This window comes from Amblyomma mixtum, chromosome 1 (genome assembly GCF_055824585.1).
Source record: "Amblyomma mixtum isolate Tamu chromosome 1, ASM5582458v1, whole genome shotgun sequence".
NCBI classification, from domain to species: Eukaryota; Metazoa; Arthropoda; class Arachnida; order Ixodida; family Ixodidae; genus Amblyomma; species Amblyomma mixtum.
The window spans coordinates 155,911,558-155,936,430 of NC_143012.1; the positions used below are offsets into that span (position 1 = coordinate 155,911,558).

General features: G+C 50.1%; 3 protein-coding genes across 5 annotated transcripts in view; 2 read left to right on the plus strand and 1 right to left on the minus strand.

The window, feature by feature from the left end:
* Positions 1-1,500: 1,500 nt before the first annotated feature.
* Positions 1,501-24,873, plus strand: part of pps (protein partner of snf) — a 150,772-nt gene continuing 127,399 nt past the window's right edge. Inside the window, exon 1 of the mRNA XM_089558612.1 lies at positions 1,501-1,992. The gene's annotated coding sequence lies outside the window, so the exon portion shown is untranslated. The remainder of the gene's footprint in view (positions 1,993-24,873) is intronic.
* On the plus strand, positions 12,102-13,411 carry LOC149369456 (uncharacterized). Its single transcript, XM_089558691.1, has one exon. The coding sequence runs from the start codon at positions 12,255-12,257 to the stop codon at positions 13,296-13,298; it is 1,044 nt and encodes a 347-aa protein (XP_089414817.1). The 5' UTR covers positions 12,102-12,254; the 3' UTR covers positions 13,299-13,411.
* TRAM (translocating chain-associated membrane protein 1) overlaps positions 19,176-24,873 on the minus strand; it is a 34,643-nt gene continuing 28,945 nt past the window's right edge. For 2 of the 3 annotated variants that reach the window (XM_089558671.1, XM_089558680.1), the window contains exon 11: positions 19,176-20,214. In XM_089558671.1, the coding sequence (XP_089414797.1) occupies positions 20,102-20,214 (113 nt within the window). In that variant the 3' untranslated portion in view covers positions 19,176-20,101. Of the gene's footprint in view, positions 20,215-22,059; positions 22,112-24,873 lie in introns of all 3 variants that reach the window. The other variant, XR_016285308.1, reaches the window with a different exon arrangement.

Below are 24,873 nucleotides of genomic sequence, written 5' to 3' on the forward strand. Positions count from 1 at the left end.
AGAGATGGATATCTGGCCCGCTATTTGGCACTGGGAAAGGGGAAGAGGAGATAATAGACGGTCATGATGGGTGACGATGTGGTGAGAACAGAGATGAGAATATGTGCCCGCACATTTGCACAACAACCGCAGGTCGAGGCCCGTGCCGCTCAAACTAAGGTGAAAAAAGTCCGCATTGTCTGGACGGCTTTCCAGCTCTGCGGCAAAGCGCACAACACTAAATCTTCCGAGAGTCGGCTGTCGCAACACTTCAAGGAAGCGGCTTTCGTTATTCGCGCGCTTGTACATGGCACGCCACTAGCACATGCTCCGCAGTCTCTAAGCCACAAGGGGCTTAACTGTTCCACTTAAGCCACAAGTGGCTTAAGTGGAACAGTCCGGGGTGCCCACTATATATCCAATTAAATGCAAGTACTTTCACTTGAAAGCGATGTCTAAACGAAGTCTATGCAGCAAGCGCCCACTAGGCCACGGAATTCCACGCGGGACCCAAAATTTCATTGCTGGATCTCAGAATAACCCTTCCAGAGCTCTTGGAATGGCACGGGAAACTGTAGAAACAGACCCCGATGATGAGTTTTGTCAGCTTGTTTCTCGTCCTGGCGTTTCATTAGACTGCGATGAATTTAAGAACTCAGCTGCATATGCCCAGCAATAAGTTAGTGCTTGCTTCAATGTGCAACATGCCTATTTGGATTCCGTACTCACAGACGGTGAGCTTGAAAATGCTCTTGCGTTGTGTCGCCCAAAGACTGCTGCTGGGCCTGACACAACTGCTTATGGAATGCTTCAAAATCTTGGGCCCAAGGGCATCGCAGTTTTTTTCGGGATTTTGAACAATGTGTGGGTCAATGAGTTTGTTCCCCAGGCATGGAAGACAGCACGTGTCGTTCCTGTTTTAAAGCCCAGTAAGCCCCCTTTGCTTCTCGACTCCTTCCGCCCCGTGAGCCGGACGAGCCGCTTACATAGAGTGATGGAGAAGATGTTTGAGCCAGGCTTCAGTGGTGGTGTGATGAAACCGGGCTGTTTTCCGAGTTATGACTGGATTTCGTACACGTAGATGCACTATGGATGCAATTATGAACCTGGGAACATGTGGGGAGCATGAACGCCGCAAAGGCAATATCACCATCGTAGGACTTTTGGATATCAAGCGCGCATTCGGTACTGTAAGTCATATTCATGTTCTCAAGTTTCCTAGACCTCGGTGTGAGTGGAAGACCTGCGTGAGTGGCGGCAAATGCGCCATCACGCAGGTGTCGGTGCGGGTGTCGAGGCGCGAACCGCACCGAGACCCGAACCGCACCGACGCAGGTGTCGGTGCAGTTCGGGTGTCCACCGATATGTGAGATGCGCCATTTCCTTGCCTCAAAAATGCGTTGCGTTCTAAGGTGTCTCCAACGGGCAAGGCATCGCGCCGAGCGGGCGATGGCGTTCCGTGGACTCCGTGGCAACGCTGCAACATGCTGTCGCGTTCCACTCCTAAAGGCGAAGCTTAATATTTGAAATGCGCAGTGTGTTATTCTTTCTTTGGGATGCGTCCTCTGTTGACTTCGAGCACGCGTTCGCAGCCTCCCTTGCACGCGCTTTTAGTGTCCGCGTCTGTTCTCTTCATGTGTGACAGTCTTCAAGCGAGAGCTTTACTACGGCTTGCCTCCGCAACATTCGGCGACCGCGCGGCGACGACCTTGAGCCGCTCCGCAGCTGCACCGTACCCTTCAACCCGCGGCTAACCACGTGACTTCGCCGCGGTAGTAGTTCGGGTAATTCCGCCGTCGCCGCGCGCCCCACCGATAGAGTTGGCCGTGTGCAAGCCGCCGCTGCCAGACGGCGTACGCTTTCATAGAAAGTTATTCGTTTAGGCAGTATGCGCTTCGCCATGGATCAAAGCAAAGCTGGGCCATCTCACAACGTCACGCAGAGGTGTTTGCAACCGTCGTCGGTAAGCCCTGCAGCAGCAGAACGAGGTCCTGCAACGCACGAGGCAAGTAGGTAAGCGGTACAGCACTTCATGAAGCGAAATTTGAGATGATTATGCGTATTTATTTTTGCGTATTTATGTGGGTGGTGATTTCTCGCGGGTCACCTACTCTGTCGAGGTCGTTGCCGCCAACATACAGAACGACAAAATCGGCGCGCCGAAAACGCGTCTGTTCACTCTGACAGAGCCGTGGCCGCCAAAGCTGAACGTGCAAGTTCTCACTAACTTGAAAGCCGCAAGCGAGAACTGCATAGAAATTTCCGCTGGCTGTTGCCGACGAGCGCACTGCGCGCGAACGCCATAGCTAAACGCGTCTCGAAACGCGCGCGCCAAGGTTCACGAACAGAGTGCCCGCGTACCACGCACGCGCGGCGAGCGCACCCAGCGACTCCAAGAATACCAAAGGAGGTGGGGTGGCGCCATGTCCGGTTGAGAACGAGGGCGAAGCCAAAAAAAATTGACGGCGATTACGTTACTTCCTAGCGCGAAATTTGAGCGCAGCTCATAAGCTGTTTGAACTTTTCGATAGATTGAGGCAAAGAATTCGAGCGAGACATGTGTGCACAATTACAGACAGCCTTTAATGCCTCATCGTTGTAAGCAGAAGTTGTCGACAGAAATGTCACGCTTTTCAATTGGTCCAAACGGTCGGTACTTCAAAGTGCGCGAATTTCAAACGGGGCCAATTGTACTTTGGCTAGTAACCAATTAAAGGGATGGTATAGTGATACTCCAAGTTAGTGGGACTGAGTTTAGTTAATCAGTTAATTAGCCTAATTAACCTTTCTAGTCAGACCAGATAAATAAAACCGAGTAGGAAATTGGTCGAGTTGGGGGAATCGAACCAGGGTCTCCGGAGTGCGAGACAAGCACGCTAACCACTCCGCCATGCCAGCTTGATGGTGTGGAATGAACAAAGGCGCGTCTAGTGAATACGGTGTCTTCGTTCACTCCCATCTTCCTCCCTTCCCGTTACGGCGAGGTTCAGGTGTCCACCGAGATATGCGAGAAAGATACATTTCCTTTCCACAAAAACCAATTTACCGACAAGATAGGCGTAGAGCCGAAGCGATGGCGTTCTGTGGACTCCCTGGCAGCGTTGCAAGACGCTGTCGCGTTCCACGCAACACCGTGCTTAAGGCTTTCGCCTCATCGCACTTTAGGTCAACAAAGGGCCCTCCTGAATTTTCACACATATTCCTTCCTCAAGAAACACTTCTTGTCATGAAGGAAGCTTTGTGGTCGGAGAAATAGATAAATATATGCTCGCGACTTGCTGCACCAATGCCTGGTTCTCAAAGAAGAGGTCTATGCAAGTATTAAGCGAGGTTGTCACAGCCGTGGGAGGCGTTACAAGCGAGAGGAACGGGTTGTTCTCCCGCATAAGTGGTAAGAAATTCCTCTTTGTCTTTATATGTACATTAAAGCCCCTGTCACCCTGGCAGGTGGCAGTTAATGGTTAATCGCGAGGGCGACATTCTAGAGGCCCGTGTGCTGTGCGATGTCAGTGCATGTTAAAGATCCCCATGTGGTCGAAATATCCGGAGCCCTCCACTACGGCGTCCCTCATAGCCTGAGCCGCTTTGGGACGTTAAACCCCAATGAACCGAACTGAAGTACGCTCACCGTTATCAGTGCTAACGCATGCAGCCCACATCTCTTATCATCACCCCACGCACCTATAGGCGCTATTCAGGCGTCCACTGACCCAGGGAGCCAGTTCGCATTGGAGTGTAAAACGTCAACACGGACGCCACTGAACACAATGAACGCCGACGGCCTATGGCTTCAGCACCGCGTTTCTGGCAGGGAGCGAGTTATGCGCATTTCTTTCATTGGAGTGTAAAACGTTGTCAACGCCAATGAACACAACGAACGACGAAGGCGCATGGCATCAGCGCCGCGTTTCTGGCACAACGTTGTCAATGCCAACGCATGCAGCGCACATCTGTCATTAACGCCACATAGCTTAAAGCCCGATTAACGTGTCCACTGTTCCAAGAGGGCAGTTACGCGCCTTCCCTCAGGTTCAGGTGTCCACGGAGATTATGGAGATGTGTGAGACAGACAGTGTGCCATTTCCTTTCCTCAAAAACCAATTTACCAATTTTGCCCTCTGCTTTCCAAGCTCCGGCTCCATTGGTTTCGCAGCTTGAAGGGCGACTGCTGGTTGCAACGGACAACGGCGACGGTGGGGGTGGGGGACTGGCAAGTCGGTTCTGGGGCGATGGAAAGGTGTCTGCATTACGTGTTTCACCTAAGATTTTACACAATTTTTAAAAATAGGCTTTTTGAGTTAGAAGACCGCTTTTTTCGGCATGGCATTGTCAGCGGTGTAGTACATCAGAACACAGCTAAGACGTGCTAACTAGCTGGCTGGTTAACTATTCTTGAATATATAGTTAACTTTTTAACTATTACTGTTAGGCTCCTTAATTATTGAGAGTCGTGTAACCCCCCGTAAGTAATATCCATTTCAGCTTTTAGAATTTCGAAAACGCGGTTACCCTCGGCACTGTGGCCCAACAAATTTTGATCACATCGCACCAAAATAGATGCGCTTTCGAGAAGCTTTCAAGTAAGGCAACCCCTAACTTGTCGAAATAGCCAAAATTTGTTCTGCCACATCGACGAGCATAACGGCGTTTTTTTTAATTCTAGAAACTGATATTCATATTAACTAAGGTGGGCTACACAGCTCTGAATAATTAGGATAAAAAGTTTGGTCATCAATAGTAACCAGCCTGCTGGTTAGCACGTCTTAGCTGTATTCAGGTATGCACATACATACATGCACATACACTGTGTGCCAAAAAAAGCGTTCTTCTAACTTAAAAGCCTATTTTTAAAAATCGTGTAAAATCTTAAGGTGAAACATTCTGTGTAGCTGCCATACAAAACAGCATCCGCTCTCAATAGTGTGCGGTAACGTAATGCATGCGACGGTCCTGACAGTGCTTTCGTAAGTATATACTCTGCGTAGGAGCAATTCACAAGTGAATTATCTAAACGCGAATTACGACAGCTTCACTGCATAAACTCCTAAAAATTGTACCTGTGTTCCTATGATATGTATATTTAATCTTTTGTTTATTGTACCTCTTTGTGCCCTCTGTATTTATTGCATTGTTGTTGTTTTTTCTTTTTTCTTTCGACTGTATTTTATTTTGGCTCTGCTAAATCGCGAAGAGTTTAGATGTGTATATTTGTTGTTCCATGCCTTGCTGCTGTTGCCCTGTACAGGGGGGCTGTGGGCCTTTGTCAAGCTGCCGTTTACGAGCAGCTTTTACCCACAACCTCCTCCATCATACCGATGGAAATAAAGATTATTATTAATTCGAAGGAGACCTATTACTCGTATGACGGCATCTCGGAAACTGCTGAGAGCGCTTTGTAGACGCAAAATACACCAGCTTTTCACCTTCAGTACCTCATCAGATGGATTCTAGTGTTTACATAGTTGATATACATTAATTTTAAGTGATTTGCGGCTCTTGCCACGAATTCCTATCTTTGTTTCTTTGCTGCGGATAGTAAATTAAAGTGGGTAAAGTGAAAACATCTAGCATAGAACAAATTTTGCATTTATATTTTATATACCAAGGTCACACAGAAAGTAAGCAGCATAACAAGGTTGAAACTGTCTACGTTAACAATTTTTTGGGTCATGAACTCGTTTGAACCGGTTCGAACCGGAACAGAATGTTCCTCCGGAGCCGAACCTGGAACTGAACTCGAAAGGCGTGAACCTGAACCGAACCTTAAGAAATTCTGATTCGACATTCTGGGCACAACAACCGCAACACCCCCCCCCCCCCCCCCCCCCCCCCCCCTTCGTGAGAGACTGCATGACCTTCCCGGCTTACCGCAATGTCCCTAAGCGTGCCAACCGCAAGACTGAATGTTCTAGAGAGGCGCTGGATTGACCCGCGCCGAAAAGTACACCGAGGTCTGGCTAGCTTTTTTTTTTTCTTTTTACGTTGAAAGAGGGTTTCATGTGCACTAGCTGCAGGGTGGGACGTGCGATTCAGGCAGCCATTGCGGAATCAGGGTGCAGAAGTGTTATGTGAAAATACTGGAAGACATCCATAACGACTGCACAGTTACCACAGTCCTTCATAAAGCCATTAATAAAATTCCAGTAAGGAAGGGTGTCAGGCAGGGAGAGACAATCTCGCCAATGCTACCGCCTGTTTACTGGAAATCAAGTCCTGGATTGAGAACAGTTAGGGATAATAGTTAATGGAGAATACCTAAGTAATTTGCGATTCGCTGATGACATTGCCTTGCTAAGCCACCCGGGAGATGAGCTGCAAAGCATGATCAATGAGTTAGACAAGCTGAGCAGAATGGTGTGGCTAAAAAATAACATGCAGAAAACCATAGTAATGTTGAACAACCTCGCAAGCGAACAGCAGTTCACAATTGGAGGTGCTGGAAGTGGTGACAGAGTACGTCTACTGGCTGCTGATCCAGATAATGAGATGGAAATAACTAGAGGAATAAGCATATGGCAGGTTCTCTCAGATCATGAATGGCAGCTTACCAATGTCCCTCAAAAGAGAAGTATACAACAGCTGTATCTTACCGGCACCCACCTATGGGGCAGAAACTTGGACGCTGACAAAGAGGGTTTAGCTTAAGTTAAGGACAGTGCAGCGAGCTATGGAAAGAAAATGATAGGTGTAACGTTAAGAGACCGGAAGCAGGTAGAGTGGGTGAGGGAACAAACGTGGGCTAATGCTATAGGCACCCTGCACCCGCCAGGCACCGCCACCGTCGAGGCTGCGTTCAGCTCCCCCGCGCGGCCAGTTCCTCGTCCCTGTCAGGAAGGCTCGCCCCGCGACTGCGAAGGGATGGCGTCTGCTAGCGGCTGCCGCTGTTCGTGGAGGCGGGATTTCGACCTATTCATTCATGAGGCAGGAAAATTCTTTCGAGGAGCGAACATCAGGAAAGGAACGAAGCTTTTTGAAGCAGGCCATGTACACAACGTGAAAGAAGCGGTGTCGTGCGACGGGAGCGAAGTAGCAGCCCGGTCGGTGCATTGCGCAGACTAGGATTACTGCGGCACCGAAAATGATCAAATTAACGCTAAGAAATATTTGTATATTGTGCCTTTTACTGCTAAACTCTCACTCATTTTTTTTTATGTAGCTATCTTTCAGTAGACAGCTTGTAGCCGCGAGCTGCAGTTGCAAGGCAGGCAAATGTAAACACGCTGCAGCCGCTACCGTGTTTTTGGAGCGGTGTGAAACGCTCTCCACAACAAGCCACCTGCAAGCCTGGGGTGTTCCTGCATTTAGAAAGGCTTACCCTGAACTTTCAAAGACGGCCAGGCTGCATAGAATTGAAGGTTATTAGAAAACTCCAGTTTGAGAGCGAACAGCGCAAACCTGACTTCATAGTATTCTCGTTTGCCGCACCTTCGGTGTTGGATGTGGAATACCCTGTCCAAACTATGCCTTGAAATGATGTGCCCATTGCGTAATCTGCCACTCGCATTAACTTCCAGGCCATGATCGCTACAACACGTGCGTCAGTATTTTGGTGATATGAGATGCAAGCTGCCGCGAAGCGCCTGTGCGCACTGAAGCTCTTGCGGAAAACAAAACTTTTTGACTGGGATTCTGCAAAAAACGCGTATCCCGGCTATTTCATGCAGGATTCTTGCAGAAAGCTTGTGCTAAAAAAAAACAGAATTTCATTGCAAGGTTTGTTTAATTTCTACGCATTTAGTACAAGTTCTCTGATTCTTCGACATTAGGGTATACGATTATTGTACTAAATTATCACCCAGTCGTTCAGACGTGGAGGCAAAGATTTATCAGGAGCATATGTTGCCGTTGCCCCTGAAAACGTGCATTTAGTGTCGAAAAAGACGCTGGACGCCAAGGCGCAGTGGAAGCGAGCAAAGATTCTGCGCATAGCTGGAACTAAGGCAAACGATTCTTTGCAGCGCAAAATTTGGGCTCCTTCCTAAGGTGTGACGGCGGGAGAGTTTTGGTGTGGCTTTTTAAGCCCATGGCACATATTGTTGAAAGCCAAGTCAGTGACCGGGAATCGTGGGTGCAAGAAAAGGGAAGGGTTCCCAGAGAGCCACTAGCATTCCTCCGAGTCTGTTGAATTTGCCATGAGTCAAAAACCTGTCTAGGAGGTAATGTATGAGTCAAGTAAGCGTCTTCCGCACGGAAGACGCTTACTTGACCAGAAACCGCGCGCGCGTTCCCGTCGCGAAGGGAGGGCCGTCTCCCAATGTCGGTTTGGAAATCCATAAAACCTTGTCCGAGGCAAATTTACACATGTATTATTGCATCCTACAACACAGCAGTGTGTCCTGCTGTTGTTATGTGCCATTTTGTGCTCTGGAAGGAGGCGCACAACTGCTTTGCGACGGCGCGCGCAACACAGCGCGAGCTGTCAGGCTGCCCCCGCCTTCCTGACAGGGACGCGCGCGCCGCCGCCAGTGGCGCGCGCGTCGCGCGGGAGTTAGATGCGCAGGGTGTAACACGAACCCGTCCCCCGGAAAATCCGGTGGCAGCATTGCGAGTCAAAGATCACAAGCATGGCTCTCGCAGATGGTCCCCAGAGAGCAACCTAGGAGGCAGGCTGGCGACCTCGGTCCCGTGACCTTGCGGTGTCATCACAGCCTGCTGATCGGATAGTGAACAAACTGCCCACGATGGCACACATGGAGTGCCTCTCAGCCGGTCAAGTGGTGGCTCCGCTTTCGCTTGTTTTTTTAGGTTTCCGCGAATAAAATAGTCGCAGGCAACATAGCCATAAATTAGGTCCACGGAAATAAAAATATGTGTGGCCTCTTTGATTTCGCAGATCACTCCAATTTTACTACTATCACTCCGCCGATGGCAGAGTGGCAAGCCACCACGCAACTCGCTCAGAGGCATTCCACGCATTGGCCGACTTTTCTCGGAGGTACGGTAAAGAAAAAAAGGGGCGGGAGCTAGGGCAATAATTCGAAGTTTCTAAGAATGTTGGAACATGTAGACAGAGTTTTCGCGGTAAAAAGATGAGCTCAGAATCCTCTTTAGTGCACCTTTAAATGACCCCCAACCATGTGGAGTATAGTTTAGCGTTCAAAACCGTCCCTGTCTCGCGCTCACTACACTTCTGCTTCTACACTCGATGCACTGATTGACCTTGCGGGCAGTCGACGAGCTCTTTGACCGCTGTCAACTCTATACTTGATTACCCCTTTATTTCTTTTTTTGGCCACCCGGTTCTTTTTGGAGTGAGATAAAGGGGGCAGAGATGCGCTCTTTGGTCTCAGTGGCGGCGAGAAGTTTACGGCAGCTTGCGGCCATTATTGTTCGCTGTCTCTAAGACGAAGTGCCATGGCTCTAATGCATATTTTGACGGTAGCACTGCACTTGTTCGTAATGAGCGAGCGTTCGTTGTAACTTCGGCCGCTATAAGTGGTCAAAGCAGTAATCTCGGCTCACGGAGTCCTAAAGCACTCGGCTAGCGCTTAAGACGCGGAAGTAGAAAGAGAATCAGACAGGATATTAGCACTCGTCCTGTCTGGTTCTTTTTCTGTGTCCATATCTTATGCGCTAGTCTTGCATTTATAATAAGAGTGTGCTTGAGTTTGCCACGCAAAACTTCTGCATGGGGCACATTTTACGAGGCTCGTGCCTGATCAGCACGAATTTATTTTCAACAGGAGCCACTTCGTGTGCATTTGCAGCATCTGACCAGGCATCGTCATCACCCCCTGACCAACGTTAGTGCTGTGCGTCCGATTCAGCCTTTTCCAAAGCCCTCTGGATGCAGCGAAATGCGGTGCCTTCGAACATGCCACACCAGATTGCGGAGGTGCCGCTTTGGACAGTGCCTAAACCATATATACGTAAAACCATTCCAGGGATAACAAAGATTAAGACGCACATCCCAAGAGTCGGGCTGAAACAGCTGGTGCTCTTACATTGCATCTATGTATGGCGACTCCCAGCATGTTTTTGTGGACGGATCGGTAACGCAGCCATACGAGAAGCCGCACGTTTTATTGGTCACCAGTCAGCGCACGAATGGACTACATTCTGCGACTCGAGATCGGCATTGCAGGTCATACAAACTTATGTAAAACAAAGGGCATGCGAGCAGCTGGTTCGATTGTGCTTTTGTTAGCTGAGGCTTTCCACCGCGGCCATATCATAAAGCTTCAATGGATACCGAGTATTGCGGCATAGCGGTAAACGAGTGTGCTGATGCCGAGGCTCGGCTGGCACATAGTGATGGTGCTTTCATTGAGATATCCTTTTACAGACCTCACACTGAGCCTTGCTGCATGGCGCATTTCATGCAAGCCACAATGCAGCTGCACTGAAACAATATTTGAGCCATCAACAGGACCGCGTCTCTAAGCTTGACGCCGGCTCATGATTTCATCTGCCATCTATGGTAATGCAAAGTCATGAGGCTTTATTCCACCAGTTACGGCTAGGCGTTGCCTACACCAAACATTATCTTCACAAGATCGGAATCAAAAGTAACCCAAATTGCGTACAGTGCCACACTCCAGAGATATTGGACACCTTTGCGAGTGCCCGAACTATATGCTGATGAGAAGAGAACATTGGAAGCGACCATGAGACAACTGGACTCTAGCCCTCTCTCTGAAGAAACTCTTCTAGGCGCCAGGGCGAAACGTTCTGAGTAGTGGTGCGTGACAAAGGCCATGCTCAAGTTTTTGTGTGAAACAGGCCTGGATACCAGTCTGTGACCGCCTGTGCACTACTTGCATGGTTTACACCGTTTACATGTTCTACATTTGTGTTTTCATGGAGCCCCTACTCTCGTATGTGTTAATGACATGCATCGGTGTGTTTTCAAGACACTATTTTCACGTGAGTCTACTCACCACGATGCGAGTCCAGTGTGTGTGTGTGTAGACATCACCCATGAAATTCATTGTTTTATGCCATCATCAGAAGAAGAAGAGGAGGTTCCGCTCCGGCCACAATAAGGATTCCCTGCAGTATCACTTGGGTTATTATACTCTCAGACAACCTTTCTGTTTTGGCAGCGCTCGAAACCTCGAGTGATACTCCTGTGAGCCGTTCCCTTCAATTTTTTATTCCTCCACATGTTTCAGAAGTTCGCTTTCACTGGGTCCCTGGGCACTGTGGCATTGTTTCTAATGAGAGGGCTGATTTTTTAGCAAAGTCTGCCCTTGATGGTCCTATTGTCCCTTTCGTCCCAAATACTATTTACTTGACTCTAGCACGCTTTCAGCGATTCCAGCGTTTCCACACCTTGAGCCATGAGCCTCTCCTCGCTGCAGCGGATTTTCAACACCTGGCATTTCCTTGGAGTGTGCGGATGTGCTGCAGTTCGAGGCAATGTGAGGTGTCCATGACCCTTTTGCGCTGCAGGATACCGCGGCTAAATCTTTATTTATGCCGATCGGGGCTTTCGATATCCAACCTTTGTGAGTCTTGTGGCGAAATTGAGTCTATAGAACATTTTTTCCTCTCCTGCCGGCGGCTCGCTGCTCTCCGTAGAATTTGCTTGGAGATCCCCCTCGCTCGGCTTGGGCTTCCTCTATCTATTCCGATTCTCTTATCCTTCGGGGCAAGCGCCAAGGGATATGCCCTGAAACCAGTGTTCGATTCTATTCACAATTATATAATTTCATCTGGTAGATTCCTCTGCTAGAATGTGAATTTACAACTTTTCTTTCTCCGTATTTTTTGTATTGTACAAATTCTAGCTCTGCGTCCCAAATTTTAGATTTAATTATACTCCATTCCCTGTACATGAGTGCGTTTGTATCCGCTATGCACCCTGGCCAATCCCCCGCCGTGGGTATGTGCCATTCAGCCCGAGGACATCATCATCATCATCATCTTTCGGTACTGTCACCGCTTCTCGGCTTCTTTTCATGCGCAACAAACGCTCAAGAGCTCACCTCTGATGTCCAACGTTTCCTAAAGGTGAGCGCTTTCCAACCGCTACAACCATTATTCGATCCAGTCCTCTCTTCTGACCGCACCGACGTCGTAAGGTTCGCTCCTCGCCAGCCGCCGCGCTGGGCCTCGCCTCGCTTGAGGCTAGGCCTATCACCGGCAGCGCACCTACCCCAACAGCCATGGAGGGGCGACAACCTCGACCCTGAAACGTCCCGACCCAGTGAGTGAACCGCAGTACTCCGCGCATACCAGGTTCGAGAGCCAAGCCCGAATACCCTGGTTGGACCCACACAAACAGCCGTATCCGCCGTCTGTCCGAGGCTGCCCCTGCGCCCTTTAAGCCGATGTACCATGCTCAACTGCAACAGCTGCGCGTGTCGCACGCAGTCTCGCAGCGAAGTAAACACCTTGCTTCACTCCCGCCCGGCACTATATGGGTAGTTTTTCGACCGAGAGGCGGGCTCGCTTTGAACGGAGCCATGGCGCAGCCCCTTATGCAAGCCCCGCAAGTCAGTGCCGATGGCCGGGACCTAGGGGACTTTCACCTCCGGATCCATCCTACGAATAACACATTCACCGTCGCTACCCACCAGGAGACAACCGCCCTGCACCTCGTCCAACTCAAGGAAGTGGTACTCCAAGGGACCAGTTACCCTGTCGCCGCCTACATCGCACTGCCGCCCGCAGCTGTACGTGGAGTCATCTTGCAGGCCTACTGGGCGGAAACCCCGGAGCAGATGCTACGAGACCTCCAGACCCGCAACCCGGACGCTGATATTATCGCAGCACGCAGAATGGGGAGGACGCTCTCCATATTAATCACTTTTGCGCATGGACCAGTCCCTCATACCATACGCTACATGAGTGTGGTTTATAGATGCACGGCGTACAAGGGCAGTCCAGATGCCTGCACCAACTGTCGCCGACCGGGCCACAGATATGACGTCTGCCCCCACCCCAAGACTGGTCTCTGCACGCGGTGCGGGGACAAGCATGACCCGCAAGCTGTTCCTTCCTGCATCCCGATCTGCATTCTGTGTGGGGGCGAGCACCTCACGGGTACCGGCTCATGCAAGGCAAGGCAAACAACTCCGAAACAACGCAGCCCACCGCCACAGAAAACAAAGCCCTTTAGCAAGAAGGACTTTCCCCCGCTGCAAACGACCCTTCCCACTACCTCTACGTGGGCCTCCAAGGCCGCCAGGACTCATACGCCGACCTCCCAGGACCACGAAGTGACTGCTCTGCGGGAAGAGGTAAGGCAGCTCAAGGCAGCCATCTCTACCTCCACCATCGCTGTACCCCCAAATCCTCTCCACCAACCTCGCCACCTGTCAAACGTCCTTCGAAAAAGAGGAGGCCTGATGAGACGCCAGCACAACCCATAGACTTGGAAGCAAAATTTCAGGACTTCGCCAAAAACTTAGAAGCTAGGCTCGCAGAGCGAATTACTGCACAGGTCACTGCACAGTGCCAAATTTTGATTGAAACTACCATTACCCGTTTAATGGATACTAGCATCATGGCCAAGGTAGAGGAGCATTTACCTCACCTTGTTCCTAGCCTCTCACAGGCCTCTCCTCCCACAGTGCCACCCTCCACACCCCTCCTTCGCCCCTCTATGCTACAGCATGGCTCCTCCGACGGATCATAATTCTTTACAAATTATTCAATGGAACTGCAGGGGCTTTCGGCGTAAGTGCGATCCTCTGCTGCAAATTATCGCTACTTCCTCATCCCCACCAGACATCATCGCAATTCAGGACGCAAACGTTTGCAAACAACTTCCCGGATACGCTCTTATCCCCTCGGACTCTACTGATCTTCCTCGGGTGGTCACATAAGTCTGCAACTCTTTACATTACATGGAACACACAATTACCACACCTATCGCTCACACATTCATCGAAATTTTACCTCCAACCCCTGCACAATCTCCCTTGTTCGTTCTTAACTGCTATCTTCTACCACGACAGCCAGTTAATCTATTCCCTCCACTCCTCAAATCCGTGGCGCAATTGGCTGGATCAAATCCCCTACTCATTGCCGGTGACTTCAACTGCACACACGTGGACTGGGGCTATCGGCGCACAAACCACAGAGGCACAGTTCTCTGCAATGAAATGATGGTCCTCCGCTTGTTCATCTATAATGATTTCAGCCTGCCTACGCGGGTTGGTAACAGTGTTACTACAGATACCAGCCCAGATCTCACGCTTGCAAGAAATGTGGCCCACCTGCAGTGGGAAAGAACGCAAACCACACTAGGCAGCGACCACCACCTAATTCGCATAACACTAAGCTATCGCCGCCCTCAGCGCAAATTTACCGTTAGTCAAACTAATGGAGACCAGTTATGAAAATTTCGCCAGGAACACGTACAGTCAACACAGGTACCCTTCGACCTAGACACCTGGACTACCCAGTTACAGGAGGACATTCGCCAACATACCCGAACGCTAGACACTACCCCAGACACCCCCGTAATTGACAGTAAGCTCGCGCACCTCCTTCAAGCTCAAGAACGCATAACACACAGATGGAAAACTCAAAAACACAATAGGAAACTAAAACTCAAACTCGCACAGCTTCAGACTCAAACAGAACACCACAGTGCCACTCTTTGCAAAGCTAACTGGAATCAGATTTGTGACAGTCTCCGCGGCAATCTCTCCACAACCCGTGCCTGGCACCTCTTACGCCACATGCTAGGCCCCACGCAATCTAAAACCCAGACACGCCTTAGCATTCGCCGCCTTACTCATAACCACAGGCAGGACACGAACGCCTTCCTCGCGCAGGTGAAATCAACATATACCACCCCAGGTGACCCTTGCAAGCACCCCGAGTACACGGGTCCACCTCAACCCCAGCTTGACGCCCCTGTTACACAGGCGGAATTTCGGACAGCCCTTTTGAAATTACGAAATACTGCACCCGGGGAAGATCAAATCACCAATGCTGCCATCCGAAACCTTGACGATGCCTCCATATCTCATCTAGTCACCCACTTCAACGAGTGCTGGAAGTCATGTACCCTCCCAGCCACCTGGAAGCATGGAAGAATCATATTTATTCCTAAACCCCACAAACCCATCAACATAGAGAATATCCGACCAATTTCTCTGACATCTTGTCTCGGCAAGGCCTCCGAACACATAATTCTTGCTCGACTAACCACGTACATGGAAGACAACCACCTTTTTCCGCACAGCATGGTGGGCTTTCGTGCGCACCTATCTGCACAGGATGCCCTACTACAAATTACACATGACGTGCTTGATGACACGATCCCCCACCTCACTAAAGCTATTCTGGCGGTTGACCTCACAAAGGCATTTCACAGGATTCGACACGATGCCGTTTTGCGAGAACTGCAGGCACTACAGGTAGGCTCAAATACCTACAACTACGTTCGCGCCTTTCTCTCGGGCCGCACTGCCTCCCTGCACATAGCAGAGCTGAGCACACCACCTTATACACTCGGCGAACTTGGAACCCCCCAAGGTGCGGTCCTCTCCCCTCTTCTCTTTAATATTGCTCTCATCCCCCTAGCTCATAAACTCGCTCTCATCCCACACCTAAGGCATATACCTTGTCCGCTGATGATATTACCGCATGGACCACTCATGGATCTGATGGAGAAATTGAGGAAACTCTTCAATTAGCAGCTGACACCATCTCCGCTCATGCGTCATCTATTGGGCTCGAATGCTCCCCCTCTAAATCCGCGCTTCTCATAAGACCGAAATCTGCAGCTAACTCGCCCATTCAAATCGCTTTACAAGGAACCCCTATCCCCGTCACCCCCACCCTCCGTATCCTTGACCTTTACTTGCAGGATTCAGGACGCAATGATCATACCCTTAAAACACTCAAGGCCTCCACGCAATCTGTGTTGCAACTTCTACGCCGCGTATCCTCCCTGCACAAAGGTTTAGACGAAGCGGACAGCATGAAAGGAGTGCATGCTTTTACACTTAGCCGCATTTTATACACCACCCCATATCTTAAAGGGACTATGAAACAAATTAATTGAGATTACGTAATGATAGGCAATCCATCACTCGTCACTCCAGCGCAAGAATTTTTGAGCTAACATCAATAACAACGAAGTTATAGGCGATTAAAAATCACCCTCCTCCTCTCCCCCCTCAACTCGTACGCGCGGGGCACCATAAAAAAATAAAGAAAACAGCTCCGGGACTGGGCTCCGCCCATGAAAACGTCATTCGCTGACGTTCGGTTTACAACTTCCGGTTGTCGCACTCTCGAGGAGCAGCGTGAGTCGGCAGCGTCTCTCCGGTCTCGGCGCTTTCTTGGATTGCGGCGCGCGTCGGGTTTCTTTGCTAGTTGGCAGAATGGACCCGGACCTGTTCCCGGCTCACACAATGTTTTATTTTTTTGTGCGCTGGTTCGGCCGTCACACCGATGCTGCCAAGTCTTGGCGTGAAACACCGTGCATATACTGAGCCTAGCTGTCGAATGATGTTGGACACCCGGCTGCGGGATCGAAAAATCGCGCCGCCCGACTTAGAACACAAGGAACATACGGTATTACGGTCGTAAAGCGGACGGGAGAGTGAAAGAAGGTCGGGACCGAGTCTGCATGTCGAAGCAGCAGCCGAATGTGAACCGCAGCAGTACGTAGCCGTCAGGCCAAGGCCCTCCGCGACAGCTAACGCTTCGAATTCGTCCTGTGCCCTAAGTAAATGCGGCACCTTTTTTTAAGTTCTCGTAGATAAAATTGTCTTCCATCGCAGATCATATCGTGTAAACGTTCATACCGATCGCTTTTAGCTGGAAACTAACTTTCCCGGCGGTAAGAAACAGTGTCGGCAGCGACTTCGGTCGAAGTTTCAGGTGCTTGACATTCATGCCTGACTGTCGAACGAGCGCTGGGTTATAGTAGTAAGCGGCAGGTGCGAAGTGTCGACCGCAAACGCGGAGTCTTCGGCGGGCGTGCGACGCTGGCAGTCCGATGCGTTCCATCCAGGCTGCTCGCTCAGGAACGTCTCTAGGAATAACATGCCCGAGTTCAACACCTCGCCAGTCACTGGGTTTGCAGCCGACGACACAGCAAGGCGTATTCATCTTGGGCGGTCGAAAAAGGCACTGCGAGTGGCTCCCGAACTTGCGACAGAAAGAGGCGGCAGAGGTAAATTAAAACCATATGCGCGAAGGCAATGCCCTCGCTCGCGCTTGCCCGAGGGGGTCGCGCGGCAGCTCGAGCAGACGATTTTCACCGCTACCGGAACTGTGCCCGTGACGTCGAAGCTGCCGCGGCTCTAGCGAATGACAGCGTGTGGTGGCCTGCCGACGTCATGGGACTAGTGACGTCTGTTTTCCCGATTTTGGTTTCAGAATTGCTCCCTACGAAGACACCAAGCGGCCCGCGAATTTTAAAAAACACAATTTTTAAAAATTCATAATAAATTGCCGGCTCAGTTCCGAAGACTCATACTTGGTGTCAATGCTTCTGAGCATCACTTCTAACATTTACAAGCGGATTTTAATTCTTTTCATGGTCCCTTTAAGCTCAACCGCATGGAAACAGAGCGAGTGAACGCCATGATTCGTCTAGCAACCAAGGCAGCCTTAAACTTACCCCGCAACACTAGCACAGCCAAGCTCCTTGAACTAGGCATGCATAACACCTTTCAGGAACTAGTAGACGCGCACCTCCAGACACAGTATCTGAGACTTGCCGCGAGCGCAACTGGCAGGCATATCCTCGCTTCCCTTCGCATCAACATTCCCGCTAATCAGACATCCCTTATAGCTATTCCTCGACACATTCATACCCCCTCGTTGTGAAACCCCTTCCCCGGAACATTCATCCCCAGTACCACATTCCTCGCCGCATGGCTTGCGCTAAGGCCCTACACAAGTATTATGGACAAGCCCAGGACGCCATTTGGGTAGACGCCGCGTGCACAACTCATGAAGCTGTAGCTGTTGGTTACAATCCAACCCTAGCACAGCCCCTCACACACCGCCTTCCCTCGGGCTGTACGCCTGAGGAGGCAGAGGAAACTGCCATCGCCCTAGCCCTTATACATTCCAATGCAAACTACATCTTTAGCGATTCCAAAACGGCTCTGTTCAACTTCGCGAGAGGCAGGATTCACGCCCCTGCTTGGGAGTTGTTGAACACCCCCACCAAAAACTTACCACGCAGGGTAGAGCTCCAGTGGGTGCCGGCTCACTCTGGGAATCCAGGAAACGAGGCTGCCGATAAATTGGCCCGAGGTTTGATTTGCCGGGCTCAGGACGGCCTTGGTCCAGGTTTCTCGAGAGAACGGGCGCACACCTTTGCAGAGCTCACGCAAATGCCCCGTTTGGACCGTCGGACTTACCCTCCTCCACACCCCTCCCTTACCCATTCCCAGCAGATCCTCTGGAGACGCCTCCAGACCCGCTCTCTCTCATCCCCTCAGCTGCTATCGCACTACTGTGGCACCTCCCCTGCATGCACCCTGTGCGGCGACCCTCACGCCACACTCTCCCACATCCTTTTCGGCTGTCCTGCTGATCCTCCCCCGCAGGGACAACCAGTGTTATCAAGTTGGGAGGACTGGGAGGTCGCGCTCTCGTCTCTGGACCCGCCATCGCAGCTTGCTGCGGTGCGCCGACGCCATGAACATACACCACATGAACGTTCCGACGTAGAGTGGGACCGTGCGGTGGTCCAGGGACCCAAGGGGGGTCTAAACACACTTGCCATAATAAAGTTTTTCTCTCTCTGTCTGTCATCAACCTTCATTCGCACTTTCCCTTTCCTCCCCTTTCTTTTCTCCTGTGTGGAGTAGCAGGCCAGGGCCATGTTACCACCTGCCGACCTCTCCACCTTTTCCTCTCATTAAAATTCCTCTCATAATACAAGTGAGCTTGACTGTACACAGGTGATCATACTAATCATTAGGCCTCCGGAGTTTTGTGAGAGTAACTATTAAGACTGACTAGGGTTGCAATGCACACAGTTGCTGGTTTGTTATTTTTTCAGTACTCATTTAAGATCTTTCCATGTTACATTGGTTTAATTGTCAAGCATGTGTGAATATGGTAAGCTGTGCCAAGTACACATGCTGCAACCCATACACTGAGTACATACACATAAGTCAACTAACCGTTGCAGCTGAAAGGAGGTAGCGGTGACATGTCAGTGGTCTGACCAAAAAGAATTCCACATGTAAATGGATTTTACTCCAGCATTTCACAGAATGCTGTGCCAGTCTGGCATGTGAAGAGACATTGAAAACATGTTTTCTAAAAAAAAGAAATAAAGACAATTTTATTACAAAAAGACAGTGTCATCACTCCTGCTTTGGGGAGTATGTAGGCGGTACGTTCACTTCGAGCAGATGAGCTACAGTATGAACGTGGCACAGTAATACATCAGCAGGTTTCATAAAAAAAAAATGTAATATACAGGAGACCAAGAAGGAATGCAAAAAAAAGACACGGGTTGCAAAACAGAGGAGCAGCGTTACTGGTACAAAAAATGCGTTCCCTGTGTTAAAAAACAAAGACCAGATGAGGAGCTCATTCGACACAGTGCATGGTCCTTCTAAGGCGAAATGAAAAGGACGAAGGAAAGAGAGAAGTTTTCAATTCACAACTGACAGAGGCTCGGCCATCACTTCTTGCGCTCAATGTTCAAAAAGCACAAGATTACACTTGTTGGTACCAGCTTCTGCTGTTCCATTCCTGGCATGGCACGCAAAAAAAAGTTGGTCCAGACTAACTTAGCACGATTCGGTCAGGCAGACACGGTGCAAGCCAAACACTCTGTGGTGGCTCATGTTTGTTGCTGTTAAAAATACAGCTTGGCTCAATCATGTTAAAGTAGTTTCCCGCTGCCAAGAAACATTTTTCTGCGTTTCGCTTGTGCTTCACTGACTACACCCCAAAAGTGGCACAGGGGAGCGTCAGTGGTGGACACACCACACCTCTGGCTTTGAGCCGAGATGTGGGGGCACGCTTGAGGACAACCTGCGCATAGCGTGGTCACACGTATTCTCTGAATACAGGCGACTGCAACATGCGACACAGTAGAGTTTTTGTGGCAGGGTCATTTAAGAGAGAACTGTAGCGAGACGACAGAAAAGAAAGTGAGAGAATGAGAGGACGGGAACGTTGGCAGAAAATACAGGAAAGAGAGAGAGAGAGAGAGATGAGGTGCAAGTCATTAGCTCCTCTTCGCCTTGGGGCTAGCGAGGTGACGAGAACGGAGCTCCTTCTTGGCATTCTGGTCCACCTCTGGCAGTTCACTGACATCCTCGTCCGCTGCCCGCTTGGTGGCTGCAAAAGGAGACGAAATGAGGAAGCACATGAGTGCGCCGTAAGTAAGCGCCCGCTGCACTGCCCCTTTCCCTTCCTTCTGGCTCAGAGCTGCCTTAGCCTCAAACCGGATAGCCTTGATCAAAGAGTTGCTGATGGGACACATGCAGTAGTGCCACCTAAAGGAGCGGGATGCAAACCATCTTGCCTGTCAGAGCATCTGACACTCTTCTCTGTTTTTTGTATAGAGTAATTCGAACTCTGTTAATTTCAATTGACGGCCAGGTCCGGGCGCAGCTGTGTATTTAAAATGGTGGAAAACTCCCGATAATTCAAACAAGTCCGCATCCAGAAAAACGGTTAATCTGAACTAGGAGCCCCTGGCTGACAATGCTCCTTGTAGATAGAAGTTGGCCCATAGCGAGTGCAATGCGCTGAAAATTTACTGGATACGTAAAACAAGGGAAAAGAAAAAAATCCGAGCGCATGAGGCTGGTGGAGACCACGCTCCGGTGCATGCCTCAGCAGGTTTTCACTGCCAGAGCTATGGCCGGAGCACTCACCCGCACCCATGGAGGAAGGAAAACTCAGGACAGGCCCTCACTATCCGGCGGGCTGCACACAAAAATGTGTGTCGGAACTCACGCGCTTTCACAAGGACTACTGGGAGTTTTCGGCCAACAGTGCAGCCAATTAGTAACACTGGGTGCAGCAGCACCGCCTGCTGCAATGCCTGCTTCGCATGCGCAAGCGCGCTGAGACGGTGGCCAAACAAGGGAGGGAGGAGGGGGGAGCCCGCGTCAAAAAATGGGACGTAACTGCCTCTCCTGAGTTTTTTCCCTTCCTCCATGCCCACACCCATGCCCGCACCGCTGATGCTCTGGTGCAAGCCGTTGCAGGTTTTCGTTGTGCTGTGGTCGCTGGGTCGCGATCACGTAGTGTACACAATGCAGTTCAGCCATTGCAGTCTTGCCTTTTGTTGGTGCCGCGAGCTACGTGGAAAGCAGTATGGAGACGTTGGAGCCCTTGAGTGACGCCTATATAATTAGAGCGTTTTAGCAGAGTGGGTTTACTGTCCGCTCCGCTCACTGGTCAGTTGCGTTAGCTGCGACGCTTTTCGAGTCGTGCAGCGCGTTCTTCTGCTGTCTCTCGAGCGCATTGTCTCTTTCTAGCCTGGTCCTGTCGCCGTTGCTTCTCTTTAGCGCTCCCCATAACGACAAGATTCCACCGAGGCGAAGCGCGCGTATATCCCTGCGAAGCGCCACCTCCTCGCCCTTTACTTTGGCGGAGAGCACGCATCTGGTGGGGGCGAGCGACTACACGCGCGTCAGCGGCGACGCCACCTGGCGGAGCTCGACTGAAACAGTTGCTAGGCAACAGCTGTTCAAGGCCATACGTGCCTATCGGCCACCGGCTATGCGATGAGGCGAAAACCTGGCGCAGTGTTGCTAATGCAACAAAAACCCACTTTCAGGCCAAAAATGGTCCCTAGTTATTTGTTTTTTCCTAAACACCAAGTGAGCGCTTCTGGAAGACTAACCAAGCAATCAGTGTCCCGGCGCATATTGCCGGAGGTCATTTTGAGATGCAGTCTTTGTGCGAGAGTTGAACACGAAAGACAAATGCATTTGTTTTCAATGTCTCCTCCACAGTTTCTCCATCACCGGATGCAGCCTTCCGCAACACCTCATGCAAAGTTCACCAACGCTATAAGACACACACACAACTGGCCATCACCGCTGATCTCTCCCATGAAGTTCTCCAGCCCAAGGATTGTGCAGAAGTTAGTAGCAGAGCAACAGATGCACAGGACCAACAAGTTGGAAGTTTTGTTTGCAGACGAAAAAAAAAAGAGCCATGGCTTACCTCGGCAACATCAAGTGTGTTTCGAGAATTCTACACAATTTGGTAAATTTTTCTGCAACGAAAACAAAAAACAGTAATGAAAATAAAAAATAGAGACAAGTAAAAGTAAAAGCCAATGTGCACAACCTGTTATAGAATCTACAAAGGCCATTTTATGTTTTCTAACAACTGTAGACTTAACATTTCACAACAAAAAAAAAAACTCATTATAAAATGCCCAATCCTCAATACCACACCCACTAACTATATGCATTGGAAAGAAGCGAATGAGCCAATTATTTCAGGCTACACAAATACACCTTGCAAGTGCTAAGGGAACACTACAAGCTTGTCCACCATAGTCTCCCTCGCACAAAGACTGCAGTCGGTTAATGTGCAAGCGTTACTACAACAACATGAGCACATCTAAGGAAAACAAGAAACTCGTAGGTGATCACCGCAATTGATGCAGAGGGGTATGCACTTGCACTGAGACTCCATTTATGCGACGCATTTGGGTTGACGAATTGAATTCACTCGCGAAAGTGACAGTTAAATTCATCAGGAACATCGCTTTGTGTCATTTCAATCATCAACCATGCCTTCCCTTTTCACTCTTCCTTCACATTTAGATGTCCAGAGGGGAGAAACTGAGCCTTTCCTCTCCATGGGCATTCATTCCCCCCCATCATCCCTTCCCTCAAGGTGTCTTAGTGGGGTGGAGGTGCCACCAAGTGGTGAGACAGTCACTGCACCTTTCCTTTCCTCAAAACTGATCTCCACTACCTCCTCCATCCCTTCCTCCATGGCAGGATGAGGTGTCCGTCTGGAAACAGGCAGCCACAGTGCCTTTCCTTCTCATCCTCTCCCCTGGGTTGTGGTGCTCCCACTGAAGTGAGAGACTGTGCCTTCCCTTTCCACGCTTTCTTAGACCTTTCATCCTCTCCTTCATACCTTCCCTCACAGTGCTGTTGAGGTGTCCCACAAGAAGCAAGACAGTCACTGCCCCTAATTTTTTTCAGTTTTTCTTTCCCCTCCTCCCGCAACAACACAGGGTTTTGCCCAAAATGATCCTACTATATTCATGACAGAAGCCAACAGCCACAGAAACCAAGGGGCACAGGGGATTTTTTTTACATTAATTTATTTATTTTGTGCTGTTGATCAATTTAGAATATTACTGAATATGTCATCGCTTAAAGCTAATTGATTAGAAAAGCAGAAGAAAAAACAACCACATGCCGCCGGTGGGATCCGAACCCACGACCTCCAAATTACGCGTCCGGTGCTCTACCTCTGAGCTACAGCGACGGCTGTCAAATCTTCTGCTTTTGGGGGTATTTATGTTTACAAGTAACCTAACCTTGAGAGTGTTCATCAGCGCCACCCACGTCCATAACGGCGGACGTAGAACGTCCTGAGTTACCGCAGGTGTGACGTAGAACGTCATCGAACGGAGAGGGTGGAAGCTGCGTGACAACCCTCTTATGCTTCCTATGGCGTCAAGGCTGCCAGAACCGAGGCCCTCGCTAAGCAATTAAGCAAACAAGGGAAGGGGAAAATACTGCTCAAAGGAAGGAAGCTAACTGCAACATGGCAGAAAATTGAGAAAGTTGGTACATGTTCACTGTGGAAAATTCATTGTCCCCTCCCTTCCTTTGTGTCTTTGCCAGCGGTTGAATTTTTCACAATGAAGGAAGCTAATGGTATGGGCCGATTGTCATGACATTGTGGTTAACCCTCTTGGACCTACAGTCGACCACCGAAAATTCGGACGCCCGATTTTCCGGGCATGCTTGATTATTCGGACTTTTTCATGGCACTGCAACACTGCCCATAGACACAATGTGTAACAGTGCCTGAAATTTGGAACGCACCGCAACTGACCGCTCGATTTTTCAGACCTCGTTCGCGCTCACCGCCAATACCAAACAAAATGAAACTCAAGCTTAAAGGGAGCCTCTTAACTTGCGATGCTGAAATTCTGCACGAGTCAGCACACTGTGCCCGTGTGGTTTCGAATCGTACTGTTCTTGAATATCTTCCGCCGCACGAACTTGAACCGTAGTCTGAGTTCATGGAACTCATCTGTGCCGAGTCTTTCATCCTGAATACGGAAAGGGGTAGCAGTGAAGCGCGTGGGAGGCGTACGGCCTCACGGAGACGGCAAGCATGGGAGGAAACGGTGGTGCATTTCAGAATAAGGTCAGCATACCGGCGGCAAAACACACCGCAACCTGACTCTTCTACTGCAAAACCGTAAACAACTGGTGTTTCGATGACAGGCAAGACGCCTCATTATACGCAAGCCAACGCAGAGTACATATCGCCGGATATGATGCCGATTTTGGCTCATCGCTAGGCCTACTGACGAAGGCCAACGCCAACGGAGCACTTGGTTCGGCCGTTTCTCGGTTCTTATTGCTTCGCCCTCTTCGCATTCTCATTCTGGGCCCATCGTACTGCGGGCGCAGCGCAGTTCCCGCAGCGGCCTGTTCGCTTTTTCGTTTAGATTTGCCCCAACCCTGCGCTCATCGGCGACATGCCGAGGGCAGCGCAGCTAGGCCGAGCTCGTGAAAGCGGTCACCGCCCGTCGTCCGCGCACATGTCGCGCGGCGAAATATAGTCATGAGGAGCTTTAGAACGTGTGCAATACAACTGGCCACTTTCTTCAGCATGTTGGCAACAAGTTCTTGATTTTTTTGGCAAAATCTGATTTTCCGGACTGCCCGATTTTTTGGTCGTTTTCGCGGCACCTAGAGAGTCCGAAAAATTGGTCATCGACTGTACTAGGGTGACATCGCAGAGGTGGCAGATGAAAAGGGATTGACCATG